At 36.4% G+C, this 26,116-nt stretch overlaps 1 protein-coding gene across 1 annotated transcript in view; it reads left to right on the forward strand.

The window, feature by feature from the left end:
* The window catches only part of LOC121411548, a 38,083-nt gene extending 13,655 nt beyond the window's left edge, over positions 1–24,428 (forward strand). Inside the window, exons 2-8 of the mRNA XM_041604338.1 lie at positions 13,784–13,955; positions 15,352–15,450; positions 16,195–16,310; positions 19,867–19,983; positions 21,429–21,696; positions 23,579–23,619; positions 23,912–24,428. Of these exons, the coding sequence (XP_041460272.1) occupies positions 13,849–13,955; positions 15,352–15,450; positions 16,195–16,310; positions 19,867–19,983; positions 21,429–21,696; positions 23,579–23,619; positions 23,912–24,261 (1,098 nt within the window). The 5' untranslated portion in view covers positions 13,784–13,848 and the 3' untranslated portion in view covers positions 24,262–24,428. The remainder of the gene's footprint in view (positions 1–13,783; positions 13,956–15,351; positions 15,451–16,194; positions 16,311–19,866; positions 19,984–21,428; positions 21,697–23,578; positions 23,620–23,911) is intronic.
* The last annotated feature ends 1,688 nt before the right edge of the window (positions 24,429–26,116 follow it).

Genomic DNA, 26,116 nt, shown 5'->3' on the forward strand with positions numbered 1-26,116 from the left:
AAGAAAAACAGATTATTTGAGCATTATCGTGGGAAGGTTACTCACTAAATACTTTTCTTTCTTTTAGTAGTCTGTTCAATGTTTAGACAATTAGAACTCAATTTGAACGCTGCAGTAATGAGTAGCTAGAAAACAAAAAACAAAATCGGATCAATTATCTATTGATAAAAAATATTAAAAGTAATCCACGGCTAATGCTAATGACGAAATTTCTTCGGATGATTAGGTTTGCAAAATTGGAATTGAAATGGATACGATGTTCTCTGTCCTATATATTGGCGAGTTTTTTGCAATTGCAGCGGGGATCGGATTCTATACTAGCTCGTCAAATCACAATGGACAGCTTCGCGGTTTTTGTCGAAAATTGGTGAACTGCATGGGACAGCTGGTCGTCCTGAGATTCGGAGCTAACGAAAAAAAAATGCATATATGTGTCGTCTGTCAAGAGTCCAGGGGCCCGTCGTACAAAGAGTTGCGATTGATCTCTATGGATTGATCCGATCAATCGCAACTATGGAAAGCCAGCAAAGCCAACATGTAAAATGCATGATTGCTCAATTTTTTTTCTAGATATGAATGTATATCTATAAATTCATTGATTTCTTGACAATTTTGGTGTGTTCTCCTTTGTTTAAGGTCAAGTCCACCTCAGAAAAATGTTGATTTTAATCAATAGAGAAAAATCAGACAAGCACAATGCTGAAATTTTCATCAAAATCGGATGTAAAATAAGAAAGTTATGACATTTAAAAGTTTCGCTTATTTTTAAAAATTAGTTATATGAACGAGTCAGTTACATCCAAATGAGAAAGTCGATGATGTCACTCACTCACTGTTTCTTTTGTATTTTATTGTTTGAATCATACAATATTTCAATTTTTACGAATTTTACAATTAGGACCTCCTCGTATGAAGCACAAAATGTTAAAATGATGCATTCCATGATTGTGTTAAGGGAGGAATGAAACTTCATTTCGCATGACAATGACGAGAAAATAAAAATATTTCAGATTTCAGATAAAAAAATATAAAAGAAATAGTGAGTGAGTGATGTCATCAGTTCCTCATTTGCATACTGACCGAGATGTGTATATAACTGTTTTGTGAAATGATGTGAAACTTTAAAATGGCATTTCACATCCGATTTGATGAAATTTTCAGTGTTATGCTTGTTGAATTTTTCTCTTTTTTCAAATCAAGTTTTTGTTGGGGTGGACTTGTCTTTTTACAAAGGACATTTTACAAATTTCCTGTAGAAAAAATATGGCACTGATGGATTTCCATAGAGTTACGATTGATTTGATCAATCGTAACACTTTGTATAAGACGGGGCCCAGGACGACACTGCTTTGTCATGCAGGGTTTTCGATAATAGATTCTCAACGTTCTATAAAGCGTCTGCGTAGTGGTTGTGATAACTCCCTCGTTAATCTATCTTGCCATGACGACACAAAGGCATCCATTTATTAGAAGTATAACGTAATATTAAAAACCAGAAATGTTAAGAGTCGCAACATGACATGTGTGGGAAAGGTTCTACAAGTCGCGAGCAAACATTTGAATATTTTAGAATTAAAAATCTAATTTTGTGATGAATTTTGACATAATGTTCAGAAAACGATACGTATCTCTTTGCTTTTCACCTCTCTTTCTTTTTCCACTTCTCTTCCTTTTTTTAGAGGAACTTTTAGGGCCCAGTTCCCAAGGTCCCCCAATATATACGCAGCGTTTTCATGTATCGTAAAAGTGGACGTATACAAGACGATGAGTAAAATATTGCTATGATATTTACATCTTATTATGACACACACAATCAGTGGCATAATAAGCCAAAAATATGAGGGGCTACATCGGGAAAAATTCATTTAAAGTTGCGAGCAAGCGAGCAAAGATTTTGAAATTTTTAGTACGAATATCAAGTTTGGTGATAGATTTTGTCATAAAAGTCAAGAAAATAATATCATATTAATTATTCTCTCTTTCCTTTTATTTTTTCTATTTTTTTTTTGGTCGTGAAGAAAGCCCCACCATTCTGTACGCCAATGAACACTATTTCTTATACACCCACTCTGCATTCCCACCTCAGCGTAGACATGTTGGAGGAGAGTCTGACCGAGATCAAAAGTGGCTCTGTGACACATCCTACTCCCAATTGATGTCATTAAAAAACGATCTCGTGTGAGTGTGAGTCTGCTACCCTGGGCTACCTGTCTTAGTAGAGACCCTGAAGAATTAGAAGCATTGCCATACGCAACGGGGCCGGGGTACAGTTGCCCCCCCCCCCCTTCTGAAATGTTGAAAAATCATATTTCTTACTGAATTTTTTTTACAATATTCACCAAAAGTATGCATGAAATCCTTCAATTTTACGTTACAAAATGCAAAAGCGCTCTAATTACGAGCTCTGTCGCTTTGCTCCCTCCCTTTTGAGTTTTTTCGAAAAAGATTGCGTGTCCTGCCACCAAGCCAAAAAAAAATTCTGACGGCCATCATTAGAAGACTTGTTCATCATACTGATTCACATCAATTGTAACAGAAAGGTTATTCAAAATGGCTGTCTTCAGGTTCTTGTGACTCATGCATGAGGCGATCAAAAATCTAGACTTGACCCTAATATTCATTATTTCCGTTTATACATATAGCATTAGAAGTATTATCAAATTGGTCGAGTCATGGACCGTGTCTTATCATTTTTATGGTCTTTGGATTCCGAACCTCAAAAGATTTCATTTTAGATCTTTTTAGATTTAAATTTCCACGAGGTTCAAATATAAATCTAATGTTCGGATGGTCACTTTCTACAGCAAATTTGGATTTTGTTATAATCCTTGATATTTTGGAGTGTGCAATTGAATATCTCATTGACCCTAATTATTGTTTCTGCTAAAGCATGTCATTGGTTAGTACTCCATATTATTTTTGTTTTATTTTGATGCATACAATGTAGAACAGATTCGGCCATGATGATGAAATGGCTGTGTACTTAGGAGTACTAGTATAATGAGTCACCAACTAATGTTTCCTCCTAGTTGCTTTCATCCTCCAATTCTTTACTCTCCATGCCTTCATTACCCCTAGGCCGAAAATAACTCAACATTTCCCGCATCCTCCTTCTCCTTTCACTTCCCTCCTCTTAAAATTATCAATGTGCTGCCCCTATTTTACCCTTTTTCTGTCACTCGATCTACCTCTTTTTCCATACCCCCCCCCCCCCTCCTCCTCCTTGCCCCAACCCCATCCCCTCTCACTCCCTAGGCTTTCATATTACGATTACTATCAAATCGTTTTCCATTTTGTCCGATTTGTGTCTACCTGCTCTCAATATCGTGATTATCAAATTCACACAGTCTTTCCTTTTGGGGACCCAACCCCACCCCTTCCAAGTCCCGGCCTTTTTTTCACCCCACCCCTCCTCGTTCCGACTGCATGAGGGCTTGAGGCAGATCCCCCCCCCCCCTCGAAACACATATAAAATAGAATCAATGTGAAATAAATACATTATATTATAATAAAATTTAATATATATTGTTTATTTTTTTTTGTATGAAATTGTTGTACGAACTGATGTTTAAGACAACAGCGAAGATATATATCATGATTAGAATTATATTAGAATTTGATTTTCTAGTTTATTGATCTTTTTTGTGATTTTTTTTGTTAAATTGATTTGAAAATTGATTTAATATTGTTATTTTATCTGTAAACTCAGTGAATGATTTGACCATTGAATGACTGATTGCATTAGATGTCAATTATGTACCTTGATTGTACTGATTGATGTTAGATTTTCATTACATAGGCCTTCAGAATGAACTTTGACCATGATTGGAATGTGATTGAAATTAGATCTGATGACTTTGATTTGTACCAATTTTCTTTCATGAAATACTAATAAAGGGATTAACGTCTGGTTTGACGGGGCTGGTTTGACAAATAACACTGATTACAATTTATCTGAATCAAAGTAAAGAAAAATGATTAAAAATATTGAAAATCTATATTTTTTCGAAATATTGCAATGTAACTCGAAAAGGCGGTATAAATGCTGATCACTAACCTGAGATTCAATGGGCATGATTGTTGTATGATAATTATCTAAGCTGATCAGACTCACTTGTTTGTGACATTTTAAGGCGTTATTAGGGGATGTGTCAACAGATTGGAGTAGGAAAACGCGGTTTCCATTTTCTTGGCTCCGTTGCGTTTGTAATTTAGGATTTAAGCTGAGGTAGGATCATGAGATAATCCTAAAGATCGGATGAAATGGAGGTCAAATACCATGGCAACGGAGTATCATGTGAAAACATGAGATTTACTCCGAATTTCATGATTTAGTAAACTATGTATAAAAGGTCAATGTTACTCAGTCTATAATGCTATATCATGTGCCTACGGTAGCTAAGACATGAATTTTTTTAACACCATGAATATCAATGTGAGCCTTGATTATGATTATTCCACAAGTAGCGACTATTCGTATCAGCTATTTCGAATACTCTCGTGCAGAATTATATATATATATATATATATATATTAGGTTGATTTTATGTGAAACTGGAGAGTTAGGCAATTCTTAACCCTGTTGTTCAATTTCTTCAGAAGAAACAAGGCAACCCCAACAACAAAGTCATGCTAGTCATTTAGTAATGTTTATTGCTATGAAAAAAAATTGATGAATAAAGATTGAAATAACTACAAAAAACGAATTGAATAAACTACAGACTGATAAATGTATGCAAATACAGTGACTGATACAATATCTTAAAGAACACAATTGAAAAAAGATAGTAAAATTATAGGATTAAGAATAAGACACAGTACTATCAACATTCCTGTTTTGGTGACTACGAAATAAAAGTCAGAGATTCAACTGTTCAATGCTTCACAATCGTGCCATTCACAACTCTACAAAGTTCTCTCATTTTAAGCCCAATGATGCCTTTATATCCTTTACTTGGCAGTACATTGACATGATACATGGAAGCGTTCATTAGGTATCATTACGTTATCATTAAGTTTCATATCCCCTCCTTAACCACCCTAACTTCCTTATTATCTGACCTGCTCAGGCTAAAATCTTCAGAAGACGAGCAGACTCCGGTTTATGTATGTGCTCTGGTAAATATACGGATTTACGATGGATTGTCAAATTACATGGGGTAAAGTAAAGTGGCTTGTCAGAAAACAAATGGGAATCGAATATGATTATAATTTCATTAGTATTTGTTGGGTTTTATAGACAATGTGGTAAAAAATCACACGAATGTCGTGTTGCTTGGAAAATGTATTTAAAATGTATGTTTTCGTGAAATTGAACAGAAACAAAACGACCGGTACATGAAGGGTTACATACATTTGCTACTAACCACCATTACCCCTGTTGCACCACAAATGTAATAACGCCCACAAATGTAATAACACTTTACCCACAAATGTAATAACGCCCACAAATGTAATAACACTTTACCCACAAATGTAACAATTTCACCCACAAATGTAATAATGCACTTTACCCACAAATGTAATAATTTTTGATCGCCCACAAATGTAATAATGACTTTACCCACAAATGTAATAAATTTGAAGGGATTTTTGGCAAATCCGTTCTGAACTAAAATCATATAGTAATGCGTTCATATAGCACAAAAGTGCAAAGTCTCTTTTCCTGACCCGGTTAATTAACAAATTATGATATAAATCCAAAGTCTTTATTCCAGACCCGGTTGTTTCAAAAATTATAATATAAATCCAAAGTCTTTATTCCAGACCCGGTTGTTTCAAAAAATAATAATATGAGCCCAAAGTCTTTATTCCAGACCCGGTTGTTTCAAAAATTATAATATAAGTACAAAGTCTTTATTCCAGACCCGGTTGTTTAAAAAATAATCATATGAGCCTAAAGTCTTTATTCCAGACCCGATTGTTTCAAAATGATAATATAAGTCCAAAGTCTTTTTCCAGACCCTGTTGTTTCAAAAATTATAATATATATCCAAAGTCTTTATTCCAGACCCGGTTGTTTAAAAAATAATAATATAAGCCCAAAGTCTTTTCTCCAGACCCGGTTGTTTCAAAAATTATAATATAAATCCAAAGTCTTTTTCCAGACCCGTTGTTTCAAAAATTATAATATAAATCCAAAGTCTTTATTCCAGACCCGGTTGTTTCAAAAATAATAATATGAGCCCAAAGTCTTTATTCCAGACCCGGTTGTTTAAAAAATTATAATATAAGTACAAAGTCTTTATTCCAGACCCGGTTGTTTAAAAAATAATCATATGAGCCTAAAGTCTTTATTCCAGACCCGATTGTTTCAAAAATGATAATATAAGTCCAAAGTCTTTTCACCAGACCCGGTTGTTTCAAAAATTATAATATAAGTCCAAAGTCTTTATTCCAGACCAGATTGTTTCAAATATTATGATTTAAGTCCAAACTAAGATACGATAATGATGTTCCGGTGGAATAAAAATGAGAATCGAGCCTAGTCTTCTCTCCAGACCCAGTTAATTAAAACTGGTGGAATCAAAGTCTTTGTTGTTGTTTTAAATTATACTGAACGTATTGTGAATATACGCACTATGAGTAAATTGAGAATCAAGCATAGTCTTTTCTCCAGACCCGGTTATTTAAAACTAAAAACTAAAACCCTATAGTAATGCCTTCATATAGCACAAAAGTCCAAAGTCTTTTTCCAGACGCAGTAGTTTCAAAAATTATAATGTAAGTCCAAAGTCTTTTTTCCAGACCCAGTTATTTCAAAAATTATAATATAAGTCCAAACTAAGATACCATAATGATATTCCAGTGGAAAAAAAAGAAAATCGAGCTTAGCCTTTTCTCCAAACCCTGTTATTCAAAAATTGTAAATAACAATACAACAACAACAACAAAAACCATATAAAGACCCCATAATCTTATTAATGCTGGATAACATGGACATATAGCGTAGTCTTTCAGCCAGACCCAGTCATTTGTTTTCAAAATAAGGCTAAGAGTAAAAATATAAATAACTCCAAATCTAATACCAAGCAATCCTTGAACCTAAGAACATGTTTTTAAAAAGGGGTTTAGAATGTTGTCTTTATTCCAGACCTAATCATTACAAAAATTACGAAAAAAAAATCTTCTAACATAAGACCCTATCATATTCTCTTGGAATAACATGAGTTGTAAAACGTACTCTTTCCTCCAGACCAGGTTATCTAAGAAATGAATTAAAAAAGAAAATCAAATCTAAAACCAGTTTTCAAAAGTTACACCCAGTAAAAATATGTCTTTCCCCACACCAAGATTCTTTTGTATAATAATACTAAGACCCCTACAAAACATTGTAATTATGCATTTGCAAAGAAAACGTCAATTTTCCAGACTTGGTTATTATTTAAAAATAAAATTGTCTAAAACAAATACCCAATAATCTAACTACTGTGGAATAACATGGAGATCGATTGTAGACTTTCCTCCAGACACAATTATTTCAAGAATAAAAAAACAATAAAACCAAACCCCAACAACGAATCTAAGAACCAACCATCCTCCAAATTAAGACCAAGTACAAAAGCACATGTTTAGAGCGTTGTCTCTATTCCAGACCCAGTCATTTAGAAATTAATTCAAACAATCTTAAAAACATAATACTTTGTCATATTCTTATTCCTGTTGAATAACATTATTATTATACTTAGACCTTCGTCTAGACCCAGCTATTTATAAAAAAAAATCAAAGCTAAGACAAATCTTTAAAATTAAACCCATTTAAATTCTTGGGTTTAGAGAGTTGTCTTTACTCCTCATCCAGTTCTCTTAAAATACAAATTAAGCAAAAGATTAATCTAAAAACTTAGACACCAGCATCTCCCAAAATATAAAACCCTGTGATAAGGCATACCACAAAAACGTCAAATTAATAAAAGGCGTAAATATTCAGATCTGAATGGTACGCGCCTTAAAAACCCAAAATAACAACAACAACAACAACAACGTTATTCTACATCAATGATATTGTGGCGTCTTTGTTAATATTGTTTGTCTGTTTTTATCGTTTCTAATAATTTCCTATTTTGAAATAACTGCATGGGTCTAGAGCAAAGACTACACCATATTTAAAGACTGGGCGTTGTGGCGTGCGCCTGTAATCCAAGCTATGTGGGGGAAGTTACAAATTGATGCAGAGGTTCGAGGTTCGAGCCCTGGTCACGTCTTTCGGATGGTGACGTTAAAGGTCGGTCCCAGACGTAAATAATCATATCTGATTGAGACACGTCTGACAAAACTCAAACACACACACGTTTGCCCCCTGGAAAGATTAAACCTCAAGATGTTGATGGACCTGAATCCACCGACGGGACAGCCTAACTCCGTAACTCTGGTACGGGTGTGGGAGGAGGCTCTTCTTTCTTTGCCTGTCTCTCTTTCAGTCATTTCAAATCAGTTTTTTTTCCTATCTTATCACTTCTTGATCACATAAATCACCTCTCTCTCTCTCTTTACTTAACGGGTCAATATAACCCCAGAAAATATATCTTAGGCCACTGAGATTATTGGAATTGTCACTAATAAAAAAATGCTGAATATATTACAAATGGTGCTTGGTACACTGAAAATTTAAAATACCGAAGAACTTGTTAAAACGTTATCCCCTCTTGTTAGAATGATTTTCTTTTATAATATCTCATAGATCGTCGATCAACAACCTTATCGTTTACAAGAAATAATCCCCATATTGTGTGCTGATATCTTATTCCTCAGTTTTTTTTATATGTATTTAAAGGTTTTGTGTTTTTTTTTCATAAAAAAGGAATGAATATACAAGAAATAATAATAATAAACAAGTGGAATGCCTCTGACCGTCTCACATGCATCACGCGATTCAACATAGCAGCAGTGCTGACTTTGAAAACTACTATAACTCGCACAAGATGTTAAGTGATACTTGGTTACTCTTATTTCCACGTTTTATGAACTAGACCAATACACTTACAGAGATAGGATGGTAATTCAACAAATACCTCCAATGTGGCCAAAATTCATTGACCTCACATGACCTTTGACCTTGATCATGTGACCTGAAACTTGCACAGGATATTCAGTGATACTTTATTACTCTTATGTTCACGTTTGAAATGTCAGATCAATAAACTTGCAAAGTTATGATGGTAATTCAATAGATACCCCCATTATGGCCAAAGTTCATTGACCTTTGACCTTGGTCATGTGACCTAAAATGCACACAGGATGTTCAGTGATACTTGATTACTCTTATGTCCAAGTTTTATGAACTAGACCAACATACTTTCAAAGTTATGATGGTAATTCAACAAAAAAAAAACAATTCAGCCAAAGTTCATTGACCCTAAATGACCTTTGACCTTGACCATGTGACCTGAAACTTGCCCAGGTATTCAGTGATACTTGATTACTATTATGTCCAAGTTTCATGAATCAGATCCAAAACCTTTTAAGTTTTGATTGTAATTCATCAGATACCCCCAAATCGGCCAAAGTTCATTGACCCTAAATGACCTTTGACCTTAGTCATGTGACGTAAAACTCATGCAGGATGTTTGGTGATACTTGATTAACCTTATGGCCAAGTTTCATGAACTAGGTCCATATACTTTCTAAGTTATGATGTCATTTCAAAAACTTAACCTTAGGTTAATATAAGATTTGATGTTGACGCCGCCGCCGCCGTCGGAAAAGCGGCGCCTATAGTCTCACTCTGCTATGCAGGTGAGACAAAAAGAAGTAATAAAAATAATACTAAATAAAATTGCTACCCTACTTCTCATACAGTGGGTGGCAAAAATAGTCAATCATGACTTATTGCCAAATAAAAACATGGAATGGAATGGTTATCCCCTCTTGTTAGAATGTTTTTCTTTTATATAATATATCATAGATCGTCAATCAACAACTTTATCGTTTTCGGGAAGTAATCCCCCTATTGTGTACTGATATCTTATTTCTCAGGGTTTTTTTTTCATATGTATTTTAATGTTTTGTTATTTAGGTTTTTCATAGAAAAAAGGAAGGAATATACAAGAAATTATTTTTTTTAAAGGACAAGTCCACCCCAACAAAAACTTGATTTGAATAAAAAAAGAAAAATTCACCAAAATCGGATGTAAAATAAGAAAGTTATGGCATTTTAATGTTTCGCTTCATTTCACAAAACAGTTATATGCACATCTCGGTCGGTATGCAAATGAGGAACTGATGACATCACTCACTCACTATTTCTTTTGTATTTTCTTAAATGAAATATGAAACATTTTTATTTTCTCGTCATTGTCATGTGAAATGAAGTTTCATTCCTCCCTGCAACACGTGGATATTTATTATTTTAACATTTTGTGCTTTAGGCAAGGAGGTCCTAATCGTAAAAATTGAAATAATGTATAATTCAAACAATGAAAACCAAAAGAAATAGTGAGTGACATCAGCGACTCTCTCATTTGGATGAAGCTGCATGGCTCGTTCATATAACTATTTTTTAAAAATAAGCAAAACTTTGAAATGTCATAACTTTCTTATTTTACATTCGATTTTGATGAAATTTTCAGCATTGTTCTTATCTGATTTTTCTCTATTGATTCAAATCAACATTTTTCTGAAGAGGACTTGACCTTTAATGGTTGCAGGGTCTTTGTTTTGTTGTTGTTGCGTTTTTAATGACTTTTATAACTGGGTCTGACAGAAAGACTACGCTACATTTCCATGTTATTCAACATAAATAGGATCGTGGGTCTTTTTTTCTATAATTATTATAATTTTTTAAATAAATGGGTCCGGAAAAAAGACTTTTGACTTATATTTTTTTTAATAAATCGGGTCTGGAAAAAAGATTTCGCATTTTTGTGCTATATTACCACATTACTATAAAGTTTCAGCTTTTAGTTACCGGGTCTGGAGCAAAGACTATGCTTGATTTTCAATTTACCATTAGCGTCTGGAGAAAAGACTAAGCTCGATTCTCATTTTTATTCCACTGGAATATCATTAATGTATCTCATTTGGGACTAAAATTATAATTTTTGAAATAACCGGGTCTGGAAAAAAGATTTTGAATTCATATCATGACTTTTGAAACAACAGGGTCTGGAAAAAGACTTTGGACTTGCATTATTATTTTTTAAACAACCGGGTCTGGAATAAAGACTTTGGACTTATATTATCATTTTGAAACAATCGGGTCTGGAATAAAGACTTTTGATTTATATCATAATTTTTTAAACAACCGGGTCTGGAATAAAGACTTTGGGCTCATATTATTATTTTTGAAACAACCGGGTCTGGAATAAAGACTTTGGGCTCATATTATTATTTTCGAAACAACCGGGTCTGGAATAAAGACTTTGGGCTCATATTATTATTTTTGAAACAACCGGGTCTGGAATAAAGACTTTTGATTTATATTATAATTTTTGAAACAACCGGGTTTGGAATAAAGACTTTGGACTTACATTATAATTTGTTAATTAACCGGGTCAGGAAATGAGACTTTGCACTTTTGTGCTAAATGAACGCATTACTTTACGATTTTCGCTTAGAACGGATTAGCCAAAAATCCCCTCAAATTTATTACATTTGTGGGTAAAGTCATTATTACATTTGTGGGCGATCAAAAATTATTACATTTGTGGGTAAAGTGCATTATTACATTTGTGGGTGAAATTATTACATTTGTGGGTAAAGTGTTATTACATTTGTGGGCGTTATTACATTTGTGGGTAAAGTGTTATTACATTTGTGGGCGTTATTACATTTGTGGGCGATTATTACATTTGTGGGTGTAACAAACCCCCCCCCCCCTTCAATGAGAACTGTTATATCTGATCCCACGCGACCCTAATAGTTTGGGAAATATGTTATGTAAATCTGAAGTTTTCATGATAATTACAAGGGCCGCGGAACGGTTGTAAAAAGGGACCTGAACATGCAAGAAATCATAATCATATGGTCATTTTTACGTTTTTGTACAACGTTTGGGAAAGAAATTGCGGGGGCTGATGCCCCCGCAGCCCTCCCCCCCCCCATTCCGCGGCCCCTGAATTATTTGTGGGATCGTCAAATAGTATCCTGTAGTGACGAAGAATCAAATTTCGGAAAATATTGATCTAAAAAAAATCTCCGATTATCTAGACTAAGTTCCAATGGCGTAATAGCCTATACTACAAAAAACACATCGATTTCGTATAGTAATACCAATAGTTTAACAAGGACACAAACAGAGTCTATACATTGTGACGAGTCTTGAACTTGATTAATTGCGAAATTAGATTGTGAGTAGACTAAATAGTAACTTTATTTTTACATTTCCCTGCCGTAATCTTGGCTATGGACTTTGTATTTAGGGGCCTACAAAGTAAAGGAATCTATAAACTCTATCCACACCCAATAAACAGTGTTCGATCGTAAAGTGCATTCGATAGGTTGCTGCATTCTTGGTGTTAATCCCATCTACCCCATCATCACCTCGTGAAGGTGATTTCGAAGTTAAAATGGATTAAAAGGGTAACATGACCCACACATGGGGTACAAGATACAGATATTTAAGGGTTCTTAATTGGAAAGGTGTAAGGGATATTTTCTTGATGGGGCGCCATAAGCTACCTGGGTGGAAAAGTGATTGACTGACACGACTGTCACCTAGTCTGCAAGTACAGACTCTGGTCACACTTTATACCACGTCATGTCTAGAGTGCAGACTATTAGTTCCACACTCTCTGGTCCGTATTCTGAAGTCAGGTTTAACTTAGATCATGGTCTAACTCTGTGCTAAAATTATGGGAAACCAAAAGTGTCAAAATTTTTATTAAGTTGTATGTTTCTAATTTTTCACAGTGCTCTTTCCTGATTCATCGATGGTGAAGACAATCATCTATTTATACTTCCTAGACAATTATGAATGATTTGAGAGTCGAATGAGCTGATTATGATATCTTTACTATTAGTGATTTATGTAGCAATGGCTTTCCATACTTAAACCACAACTTTAAACTTGAGTTTAAGTGAAACCCGACTTCAGAATACGGGCCAGAGTGTCAAAAGTTAGTAGAGGCAGTCACAGTGCACAGTGAAACTAGTCTTACTACTGTCATGACCGCAGTCTCTGCATTATGCATTGTGTAGTTGTAGTTGCCCAAAACAAAGGTCTTAAACAAATTCTAGGTCATTGTACTACCAAAAATATTTCGTTTCTTAAGGAGGCCCCAAGTTAATCAAGATAAGATGCTGAGATGCCTTCAAAAGTCTGCACCTTGGTCGATGGTCTTGTGTCCAATAACGTACGTATAAAGCCGCCGTATGGGCGTCGTAACAAGTACGCACGATTTGCGTCGAGAGACCATTCTAGAAGCCTTGAATTATTCATATATAGGGCCATTTATTTATTACTATGGATAAATTCGTTCGTACGGTGTTCGTAAAGGTATTTGTGACCGTAGCTACAAAACCTTGCGTGGTTCTTACAACATTCATAAGTCCGCCTTAAGAAGAGAGGGTCTCATAGGACGTTACTAGACAAGACCATCGACCAAGCTGCAAATTTACGAATGGTCTGCGAACGCTGGTTTCGCACGTACTTCTTGAGGAAATCATACGAAATTCTCAAAAAAATCGCTCTTGCGGCCCTCGTAGCAGTGGTATTTGTGACGGAGCCATGACATACTGACATAATTTTCAACAATATCGACAGTAACTTAATTCGTCCATGCCTTCAGTATTAGATGGATAATGTAGATGAGGATTTTAATTACTTTCACTCCTTTCATGGCAGGAACTTTAAGATGGAACCCTGAGATGCCTTAAAACGGAGGGGATCGTGGAGACATAAAAGAGATCATGGAATTCCATTTCATCACATGGTCAAGCTTTATGCTCATTATGTCAAGATTGATGACGTCATATGCGCTATCGCATGGGCCCGGGCGCTGCTGGAACACCATCAGGTAAATTGAACACTTTTTTTATATTTTTGTTGCTATTGTTGCTTTGTTGTTGCTGTTGTCAGTGATGACGTTGTTTATATCATTATTCATTGTTGTCACATTCCAATTCTTATATGACATTTCTTGATTTTATTATGCGTGTATTGGGTCATAGTTGTTTGTTTTATTTCTTGGCAGGTTGAAAATATATCCCTTGATAAATCAGTTGACTTTTATAGACATGGTCATACTACAACTATAAGAATAAAATGATGGTAGGGGACGCATGATAAAATTGCTATGGTAGGGGCAAGACATCGTTTTGTTCCTCAATTAAGAAATGAGAATCCATTAGAAGTACACGATCTATGTTTTCTTTAGTGCTCTATCATTTCTTTATCCGTTTCCTTCCTCTTCCGCCCCTCCCCCTTTAACATGTTTAATAACTATATACTTGAAAATCGTATAGGGATGGTCACCCTTCCCCCTGCGGCGCAACCCCTGATAAATGACGTAACTAAACAGTATTATATAAGCCACATTTGTATATCGATATAAAATCAAAGAGATTGACCAATGAAAGGTATAATAAATGCAATTGTTTTACCCTAAAAACTGGGTTTCTTCCTCTGTTGGATCTAGATATCGTTTCCCGAAAGGGAAATAAAAATAGAATCAAAATCGGAAGTCAGTATACAGCTGTTGTATGGAGATAAGCGTCCGGGGTAAGGATTTGGGTAGGGTAACAAAAAGATCAAGAAGTTTCATTTTGTTTGATTAAGAAGAAAAATCATTTTTATATTGATAATCACATTCTATTTCGTAATAATAGCTTTTAAGTAAAACGTTGATATGTCTATGAAATAATAACCAAATCAAATCAAATTTTATAATGCAATTGCCACCTCCGAAACATTTACAATTATCTACGAACACAATTTTGATTCAAAGGTAATTAAGGCATAGCAAATTGCTATCAAATTTTCAAAATCAATATTCCTATTTATATTTAATATTTATACTCTATCTGGAATCAAATCGCGAAAATTTTGTCGAAATTTGTCAGTTTATTTAGTGACATAATGATTCCTTTTTTAAGTCCGTAACCGTGTTATTATTTATGAAATGGGCCAAAATTTCTTAAATATTTCTGTTTCCCTCATTCATTTTTGCATTTATAAAAATGAAAATGATTACAGAGTAGACTTTTATTTTGAAACTGCATGTATACCATGTATAGGTTAAAACAATGATGGCTACATGATGACATTATACAACACATTGTAACATTTTATTTTTCTTCTTGACCGGCCAAAAAAAGGGGGTATATCGTTAGCAATAATGGCACGATTGTCGCAAAAAGTAAATTTCAATTATTTGATTTATTTTGTGTTTATTGTTCGTTTGTTTGATGCAGTGCTCTGATCACCGTCCGTGAGACGTTTATGGAATCGATGACGAAGCGAACTGCAACCTGCTGCGACTGGTTCTGTACTTCTAAATGTTCTTCATACAGGTAACCAAGAAAACAGGTTCAAATCCTATAATTACAAATGCCTATATTATGCAAGTCATCAGGGGCGGAGCTACAGGGGGCAGGGGCGACCGCGCACCTTATGATTTTTATCCTTTTTTTTATGGAGTGATAAATGAACAAAATGAGGATAGAAAGGGGGTAAATAAGATGAACAAAAGGAAGAGAGAGGAAAGATAAGCCTACAAAGATAGGTATTACCCAGTAATACAATTGAAAAAAAATACCCCCCCCCCCCACACACACACACACCCACACACACACCTTTCAAATTACACTGACGCATTCCCTATAGAAGTCATGTAATGTCCAGCCAAACTCAAAATATATACAACAATCGACAATTATTTTGTAGGTATAGCTGACAATACAATGAAAACTAGGGTAAAAATATTTTACAGGAATTCAAGTTCAAAGGGTGGTTTTGATAGAGATGAAAGGAAAATCGTCAAGACTCGTACGTCAAGGAGTACCGTATAGTTAAAGAAATGTAACTAAAGTTTGCAATTAATATCCCCATGGTAACTCCTACTTTCTCAACATTTTCAATCATCCCGTTTTATTAAAGTACTATCATCAATTTGTATTTTATCAAAGTATACGTCATTATATTTATCTAACCAGTCATCACGACTTGTGATTGAAATTGAATGCATGGGTATCATTTTAATGTTAAGGATTATTGACAAGATAGTGATTATCTTCCTATTTTTCTTTGACTTCTAGAGTTGTTTATCGTACTGCTTATCGCAACGCGCTGCGGACGATGTACAAGATTGACCTCGGATGTTGTCCTGGTTGGCGACCCCAAGAAGGACACTGCGTACCTGCATCTATACCAGGTAAGTATGACGGGCCGTTCACGCCATAACCGTCATTTATTCACTCACTCGAGTAAGCGAATGAATCATAGGTGGGGGAGGGGGTAAGTGGGTACTAATCCAGATTGGCCTTTGCGAGAGGAAAGCTACTTTCCCTAAATCTCAATGCAGACTCACAAAACCGCAGTAGCAGTCTCCCTCTATTTTGGGCTTTGGTGGAAAGTAGCTTCCTCCCACAAGGGCTAAACTTGACGAGGTGGGTGCATGCTGTATATGTTCTCTGTTCTTTACTATTTAGGGAAGCCCTTACTGGAATTTAAAGTATATTGGCAGTCAATTGATATGATCATAATGAAATACATGTATTGATGCAAATCATTCTCCGCAACTGCCCAGTGTTTCTTGACCGTCATTTGCGGGTCAGAGGGCTCGGACAATGTGCTTGGACAATGTAATGTGCCAACAGGTCAACCTGATGGCATTCTTCGAACAACAGGTGGACTGGTTCGACTGTCATCCATTATTTCCTGATCTATGATTAGGATTCCTTGTCATTCATTTCATCTATATTTTCCATTTCTATAGTGAGTCGAGGAACAGAATTAGAGTTATAGGGGCATAATTAAAGGGTAGACGTAAACTGTCTAGGTCATCGGTTTCGGGTGAGTCACTGCTTAAACCGGCAACGATGACTCCGTCATGACGTATCGCTGTCAGAACACTATAATCCCCATCTCATTTGAAAACTTATTATTGTATAAACATGGATCAAATGTACTTAGCTTTCATCCTAAGGGGGTCGTTTCAAGAAGTTGTTTGTAAGTTTGACATCCGTCTCAACACACGACCGGTAACCCTATCTTGCGCCCAATGATAATAGACCCTACTCCAATCTCGCCCTGTTCTATAATAGCAATAGAGTTCCTATATCCATAATCATAATTTGGACAAATAACTACTGCTTTGAGATTTACCATCCGACATCAAGTCATGCATAACTTACGAATAAATTTATAGAACGTAAACTTGGGGCCTGTCGCAAATTAAGTTACTTTGAACGCAACTAAAAGAAAAATCAAATACAAGTCCATATGGCCCTTCTGATTCCTTGAAATTCATGTTGTGTTTCATTTATTGGAGACAAGTGATATCATACAACGGATTTGTGGTCTATGGATTAGTGCACTCCTTTGTGTGTCTTCAGAGCTCACTTGAAAAGAATATGCTCATCACCAAAATGTGCACTTTACTCGGATATATACTATATACATAGAGGAAACTATGCAATTCGAAATACCCGGACAGAGTTTAGATTCCCTAATTCAGCGATAGCGCAACAATGGGCAGGAATAATGACTAGCCCCCCCCCCCCCCCCCCCCTGTATGATTTTTCAAGAAGAGAGAAAAAACAGAAAAATGTAAAAAGGGAGCAAAAATAAGGAAGTAAGCTAAAAAAGCATGTCAAAATGAGAGGTCTGGGTAGCATAACCCATATTATTCACTAATACAAAATATGAAGTTACCTCGTCGCCTCCCCCCCCCCCTCGCCCTATCAAAATACCTAGGCACCATTACCGGCCCATTTGGTCCAGGGGCACATGCAATAAAGATTTACTTTGTCATTATGGTGACTACATAGAAACATGGGTTTTGATTGGCTGAGCCCCCAGTACCCAATGACAAAATTACCATAACCTCTTAATGAAACGACTACGAGCTCAGGTCTCTACGTACAATCTTTTGGTTGTTTTTCAATGTGACAAGTAATGATTTTGACAATGTGAGGAATAAACAGTAGTTAGTCATCATCCAGGGCCTAATATGTTGATTTGTACAATTACAAAAATATATGGTCATGTGGTTTGTTAAAAAAAAGACAAAAGACCGGTTTGAACGAAATAGATATTTTGTCATTATTCCAGAGTGATGATAAGTCCCCCCCCCCTCCTTTCTCTCTCTCTATATATCTCTCTTCTCTTTCTCTTTCACTTCTTCTTTCCCTCCTTTAAACTATTTCATTACTATCATAAAAATTACAAAATTTATCATGATGATTCATTGTACTTACATCTCTGACTTAGTCGACTGACTCATATTGTCGGCCAAAGTGTGTTAAGTCAGGTGCTGAATTCAGTGAAGGTGTTGTCAAAATGTGTAAGCAGGGTGTCAAAGTCTCGAAAAGGGTACCAAAGTCTTGAAGTGGTTGGTTGCTGGTGTGTGTAAAAGGGTTACTGACATCAGTGTGTCGAGGGGTTACCGAAATTACTGAGATGGTTGTCGTGGACAGGGAATGCGGAAATCTGTGAAGGAGTGCTGAAGGGTTAAAGGGGGGGGGGGGGTTCCGAAGTCTTGAAGAGGTTTCCGAAGTTTGTAAAGGGGATGCCCAAGTCTCGAAAAGGTTGCTAAAATATTTTAAACGGGTCGCGTCGTCATTGAAGAGGTTGCCAAATCGTGGACATGGGATGCCAGATAATGAGCATGGGTTGCCGAAGTCTATGGAAGGGTGTCGGAATGTGTAAAGGGGTTACCAAAGTCTTGAAGAGGTTGCCAGGCGTGTACATGGGGGTACCGACGTCAGTGAAGTGGTTGCCGAAATGTGTAAAATGGGTACCCGAGACAGTGGAGAGGTTGCCGAATTTGTTGAAGGGGTGCAGAATTCTGTGAAGAGGTTGTCAAATCGAATACAGGGGATGCAGAAGTCTGTGAAAGGGTGCCGAAATCTGTGAAGAGGATGTTGAAGGCTGCGAAGAGGTTGACGAATTATGTTCAGGGGTTGACGAAGTTTGTAAACGGGGTTCTCAACTCTTGAAGAGGTTTCCGATGTGTGTGAAATGGGTGCTGACATCAGTGAAGAGGTTCCCGAAGTGTGTTGAGTGGGTGCCAAAGTCTGTGGAGAGGTTGTCGAATCGTGTTCATGGGTTGCCAAAATCTAAGGAAGGATGCCGAAGTGTGTGAAGAGGTACCAACGTCAGTAAATAGGTTTCCTAAGTGTGTTACCGGGCTACCGAAGTCTTGAAGAGGTTGTCGATGTGTGCAAATGGGGGTAATGACATCAGTGAAGAGGTTGCCGAAGTGTTTCGAGGGGGGATCAAAGTCTGTGAAGGGTTGTCGAAATCTGTGAAAAGGATGTCGAAGTCTGTAAAGTGTATGTCAAATCATAGAAAGGGGGTGTAGACGGGGTGCCAAAGTCTTGACGAGGTTGCCAATGTGTGTAAAAGGGGTAATGACATCATTAAAGACGGTGTCGAAGTGTGTTAAGGGAATTGCCGAGGTGTGTGAAGAGGTTTCTGAAACGTGTGCATGTATGACAGGGGGTGCCGAAACCTATGGAGAGGTTTCAGAGGTGTGTACAGGGGGTGCCAAAATGTGTAAAGAAGGTAAGGAACTCGGTATTTATGGGGTGCCAAAGTCTCCAAAGGGCAGTCGAGGTCTATATGGCAAGAATTAAAAGCATTTTAAAACATAACCGGCTACCAACAGAAGATAAAAAATATACCCTAGACCAATCAAGAATACCTGAGAATCTTTAAAAATGCATTTATTCAATATTCTGTTTAATTATCATTCTATTTTCAAGATGGTCCTGCCGAAGCCACTTTGATGCCATTCCAGCCTGGAAACCCTAAAAGCAATCCAAGGTCTTCAGGAGCTCATCAAGGAGACACAGGAACATCAAAAGGTACTGTAGAACGAGGTAATGTCATCGAACTTCTGGAACCCGTTTCTTACAAACTTATTGTAACTGTCACTAATGTAACTGCAATGGAAACCTTTGTTGTTAGTTACTGTTCTGCTAATCCCGGTTAAGTTGGTAGTAACCTTAATGACAAAGTTCCATTAGTTGCAACTCTTCATGAAACAGACCCCGGACGCGGATAGCTAGATACTCATGCCCGCTTTGCGAAAAGTCATGATAGTGGATAGAAGAGATGGGTTCGGACCGCCACATATAAAAAAAAAATAGGTGGTTTATATTGCTCAACTTGACCAATCGGGCAAAATATCAATTATTCAAGGCACACAACTGCTCTTTGAGCTGCTGAGGATCATTCAATCTCTTCAGACGCAACTAGATCTGGCAATATATTTGCGAACATCTTTCTAGTCTTCAGGGAAAAAAAATAAGAGAAAAAGAAACAATGTCCCTCCTTTGTACATTAATGTATAGTACGGAGATATAATTGGACAAACACGATCTTGATAGCTTTGACATGTTTGATAGGTAGGATCAGCAGTGTTTCCTTTCAAATTTACAATCACATGTTTGTTTCCATCTTCCATTGTTTATCGTTGTCAGAGATCATTGTCTTTATCACTGACATGAAATTCCAATTACGTGAAGTTATCTACAAGACGTCACGGTCAAATCCAACCTTATTAAACTGCCCAAATCCGTGTGCATGTCTACGATTCCATGAATGACAAAACTGAAACCCTTCACCTACAACTCCCAAGTTGCTGCTCATCACATCATATAACATGTATTAAGTGACGATTTTTCAACAATCATTGTAAGATTGCCAAGTCGAGACCTTTACCGTGTTTACAAATGCCTTTTTGAGTGAAAACAGCAGTCAAATCAAGGTCACACATACAACACAACCCACTTAGGGGCAGGGTTCCAATATTGTGTGTGCCCACTCGTAGAAAATTGCGTGTGATCTACACCAGTGTTAGACAAAAATCACATGAAATGTATTATGCTCTGCCATGTGAATGGATTGTTTTATTTTTTGAGAGGGGCTTACGATTCTTTAGTGAACATGATATATGGGACAAAAAAAATGTATAAAATGACACTTATGTCAATCAGTGTTGCCAATATTGGCATAACTCAAGTTTTGCCCAGAACAAAGAGATCGGGTAAGGCGTCGACCTCAGTTGTATTATTATTATTCGCATTGTTCATAGTTCAGATAGAATAATAAATTCTATGTTGAGCTTCCATAAACATAGATTTGGATGATAAATCATATTTCTGTTACTTGCTTTCGAAATATCTTGTTAGGTAGAAAAGTCAAAATTAAGACCAAATGTATATCAAAGTATTGCGTATTTAACGGGAGGTTGGCTTGGATTTAAATATTCGCATTGAAAGGTCAAATTTAGCTAAATCTTATTTTGACACTGTACATGTAGGATCATCTAATAGCGGAAAATCTCACCTTGGCCGAGGGAGCGGTAAGGACCAGCGGGCTGGTACTGCTTCAGGCACCAAACCAATCGACCATCGGCCGAGGTTACCGGGCCAAGATTCAGCGGCACACCAAGGAGACGTGTACGTCATAAAGAAGTCTCGGTCCGATGCTTGGGCAACCTCGCATCCGGTCGAGATGTCCGTCATCGTGGGCTTGCTCGGCATCGTCATCGTCGTCATCCTTGTCTGCTGGACAATGTATAAGAAAAGGTATTGCACTTATCCTTCCAGGCCTATTGCCCAGTCTCAGTGGCGGCATGGCATGGAACGTTTATTTTGTGAGAGCACGTACTTGCGGCCGGGAGGGGATCTACTTACCATTGCCCATTGTTTGACGAAAGCGTTTTCAATTCACATTACACGCTATCTGAGCTTCAATAGCAGAGAGCTGCTCGTTCGGAGAGCAAAAATCAATACTAAATCACGCCATTAGAAACAAACAATAAACTTTCATTCTTTTGGGTTCCTTACATTCACATCCGTGATACCTCTTGAAAGAAACAAAGCCTTGCATCCTATTTTGTTTCCCCCTCCATCTCATCCATGACCCCCCCCCCCCTCCCCCACTCCGTCCTGTCGTTGTGCCCGTTGTGGTATTCAATGTGTATATTGCGAGGCTTTCTACAAAACCGTCGGAGGGAAACTTTTTGAATAAAATATCGAACTGCCAAATCGTTTCAGAGAAATGCAAGATTACCAAAATGTTTTTTTAATGTATATCAAATGCTTGATTTCTCCGGTACTCACCCAGGGAATCATCATGATAATATTGGCTCGACCGGTTATGTGCTCGCCTCGTAAACGGCAGGTCGTAGGTTCGATCCCTGGTTGAGTCGTAAAAACAATCTAAAATAGGACCCTATGCCTTCTATACCCAAGCATAATATTATCCGTCGAAATTTACATTCTTTGTTTTTCTTTTGTACATGCCAAATAAATAATAACATCACTTGTTAATGCTTTTATTTGGGGTGTTTCCATGGTCCTTATACTATTATTATCATTGTAAAAATTTGTCGATAATTCGTTTAAAAAATAGACGCATTCATGAATGTTTAAACAGACAGTTGAAAAAATTAGACAAGTCTATCCCGAGAGTCCTGAATAGTTCGATTAATGTGGTTAATGTGACAAAAACCGACGGGATAATAGCGCCACCTCGCAGCATTAGTCCTGTATCAATTTGTCATACGAAATTCCAACCGGCGTAATCCGACTTTTCATATACATGTACATGTATAATAGTTATGAATTTGAGTTGATATTGTATTCATGTATTCATATCGTGTGTTTCATTCGCACTTGTTGTGATCAGGAAGGTGATACAAAAGACAAAAGCAAGTGGTCGCGCTGGGTTCCCTTATGGGAAAATGTCGTTCGTCATGACCAGATGCTTGAGATGACCTGGAACCACCGATCCTTGAATCATTCATGTTGTCTCATAGTATGATCAGAGCAACAGTAAACCACAATCTCTCCAATTCAATATCAACCATCTCGTGCTATCTAACATCGCAGTACATGACGAATATTTTAGACCAAGTAGCTTTGGGATTGTGTAATAAGAACAAGAACAAAGATTTAACTTGGCCCTTGTCAAATGCATGTGAGTGTTGCTCATCTGCAAGAGATCCATGGGGAACCACGCATGGGCGTTTAAATCATACAAACATTGAGTATTGGATACCCTTGTAGTTCCCAGGTCATTCAGGTTCGAGCTCCAAAAGAGTTTCCTGATCCTGTTTTCACTGTGACTCATGTGGTACATCTACAACCTGTTAACGATGTCCATGTGTCTATGTATTTATTATGTCAATCGTATAAACAAGTTTGCTGTCAAAACATTCATCAGAATTCCCTAAATACTAGGGTCTGTGTCTCCTGGGCCATTTCTCGCATAGAGTTATGATTGATTCGATTAATCTCAACAATTGGACGGAATGTTATTAGACAAATCAAACAACATGAACAAGTTAAAAAATTATTATGTTTTTCATGTGTTTTTGAGCTTGTTTGAATTGTTACTGTTTACTGTTTAACATGAATTTGTGCAGACTTTTAACTATGCGCCCTTTCTCTCTTACTTTTTTAGAATATCAAGGGATCGTATAGCACTTATACAACTTCATAAAGGTATGAAGCAATATTTTCTTCATCTATCATGATGTTTTGAATTATTACAAGCTCTATACAAACCTATATGACTCGTAGTTGCTATAATACTCTCACGAGTGGTAGATAAGTTAGCAAGTTTTTTTTTTTCATTTTTCGCAAATGAAGGTGAATGTTAATAAACAATCAGCGTTTTACAGTCTTATTTTCTCCTCCAGACTCCTTCTAAGATTTATGTAAAAGTTTATTTTATTTTAATGTTTCATATCGTTTGCTTTATCATGTTTGTTTTATTTTATTTTGGCGTATATAGGTGAAGAGAGCTCAGATGCCTGCGAGGCGGGCGCGTTTCAGTACGAAGTACTTCCGAAGACGGAGGGGGCAAACCAGCATTTACCAGCGGCTGCTTCAGCGTCCTCAACGGCAGAAGAGCATGTCTATCAAAACTTTCCAATTGTCAAATCACGGGCGTTATACCATTACAAGAACAGTCAGAAACCTCAATCAGAAGAAGAGGTACCTCGGGGTAATCTATATGAGATTAATTTACCGGAGGGGGAAGATGACCCTAGGTATACCATGCTGAATGTAGGCGATAGGCAGTCGTCGTCATCTTATACCCCACTCCAAAATACGCCATCTACGACGAAAGAAGATATATGATGATAACTCTCCATGTGCTATTACTGGTATAGGACAAGTTCACCCCAACAAGATATTGCTTTGAATGAAAGGAGAAATATCCAACGAGAATAACACTGGAAATTTCAAGAGAAAGTTAGGACATTTTAAAGTTTCGCTTGATTTCACAAAACAGTAATATACACATCTTGGTCTGTATGCAAATGAGGGATCGATTACGTCATCCACCCACTATTTATTTTGTATTTTATTATATGAAATATGAAATGTTCTAATTTTCTCCTCATTTTCCTGTTGTGAAACAATTTTATTCATCCCTGAGCATGTGAAATTACCATTGTTTTAAGATTTTATGGGTCAGTGAAGTTGGTACTTATTGCCAAATTTGTAAAAAAAAAAAGGAATATTGTTTAATTCAAACAATGAAAAAAAATGATGAGTGGGGGACATCATCGACTTTTTCATTTGCATATAACTGTTTTGTGAAAAATAAGCGAAATCTGAAATAACTTTTTTATATTACACCCGATTTTGATGATATTAGTGTTATGCTAGTTTGATTTTTCTCTATTGGTTCAAATCAACATTTTCCTGGAGTGGACTTGATTTTTAACACTAGTATGCAAGCACATACTCAAATTTGACACTTTATAAAATAATACCAGGTCTAAGGTGAAGACTAGAATCCAAACCCAATGTGTGTAGCAGGCACGACACATGAGTGAATCTAGTCTTATACTTCAGACTCTGTATTATGCACTACTGGTTATGCAAAAGCCAAGGGTCCATGTCTGCAGATTAGACAAATATTTGGTGCAATAATTAAAAGAAAAAAATCATTATGCCATATATTGATTTGATTGGATTTGGAGCGCTAAAAGTCATCCAAAATCATTGATCATGTTGATGAAATTGGAGACGTCGCGATTTTTTTTCTTTTTTTGGGGGGAGGTTACGCCATCTATTTCTCTATTGAAAAATGGGGTAAGGAAGAGTTGCACGTCCTAGACCTCTCTTGTTTATAGGGCTACCCTTTTTCACTATACTAAAAAATAATAGGGGCAGATACCCTCTGCCCTCCGTCGGGCCACCCCTGGCACGCATGGATGAAAAAAAGAATGATGGGGAGATCTTTATAAGATTAATATTGCGAATCAGATGATAAACTGGCCAGACATGACAAACGAAAAGAAAATTACATCATGGATAAAATTTAACCCCCCCCCGCCCTTGTCCGAAGGATAAACGTTAGGTGCAAAGCATTCATAGTATCTTCGAGGGTAACAAAATTAATTAAACACTGGCTAGATTTTTTGTAAATCTCACTTAGTAAGATTGGTTTTGTAACTTACATGAATGTGTTTTATGTGCCGAACGAATAATGAATAAATTGATTAATCACATTCCTTTTTTCTAATTAAGGAAATTGAGACTAAATATCAATTCGAGGATTGCTGTATTCAATAATCTATTAAACAAATACAATTTGAAACGCAGAAAGATGATGATAAGAGCTCTATTTGTAAAGAGAGATGTAGCCTTTTTTATTAATTGATTCTTTATATGCACTTACTTTCTAAGTTTGCATTTATTTATTTTTTTTATTTTGCAGAGAAAAAAAAACAGAGTGGTCGTGCAGAAGACTCAGTGTGTGAATACAATAAGAATGTGCAATGAAAACGGTATTTTTGAATTCCCTGAGAAAAAAAATAGAAAAGTATTTCTGTTTAGATATAAAGATGTCACAGGATGATTTACTAAATAAAAATTGTTGTATGTTTGAATTTTCTTTTTAAGCATTTATTATCTGTCGTGATTATTGTATTGCTTGTATTTTGAAACACAAATGTTATATTTTGAATAAATTGAAATAAAA

The sequence above is a fragment of the Lytechinus variegatus genome, chromosome 3 (assembly GCF_018143015.1).
Source record: "Lytechinus variegatus isolate NC3 chromosome 3, Lvar_3.0, whole genome shotgun sequence".
Taxonomy (NCBI): domain Eukaryota; kingdom Metazoa; phylum Echinodermata; class Echinoidea; order Temnopleuroida; family Toxopneustidae; genus Lytechinus; species Lytechinus variegatus.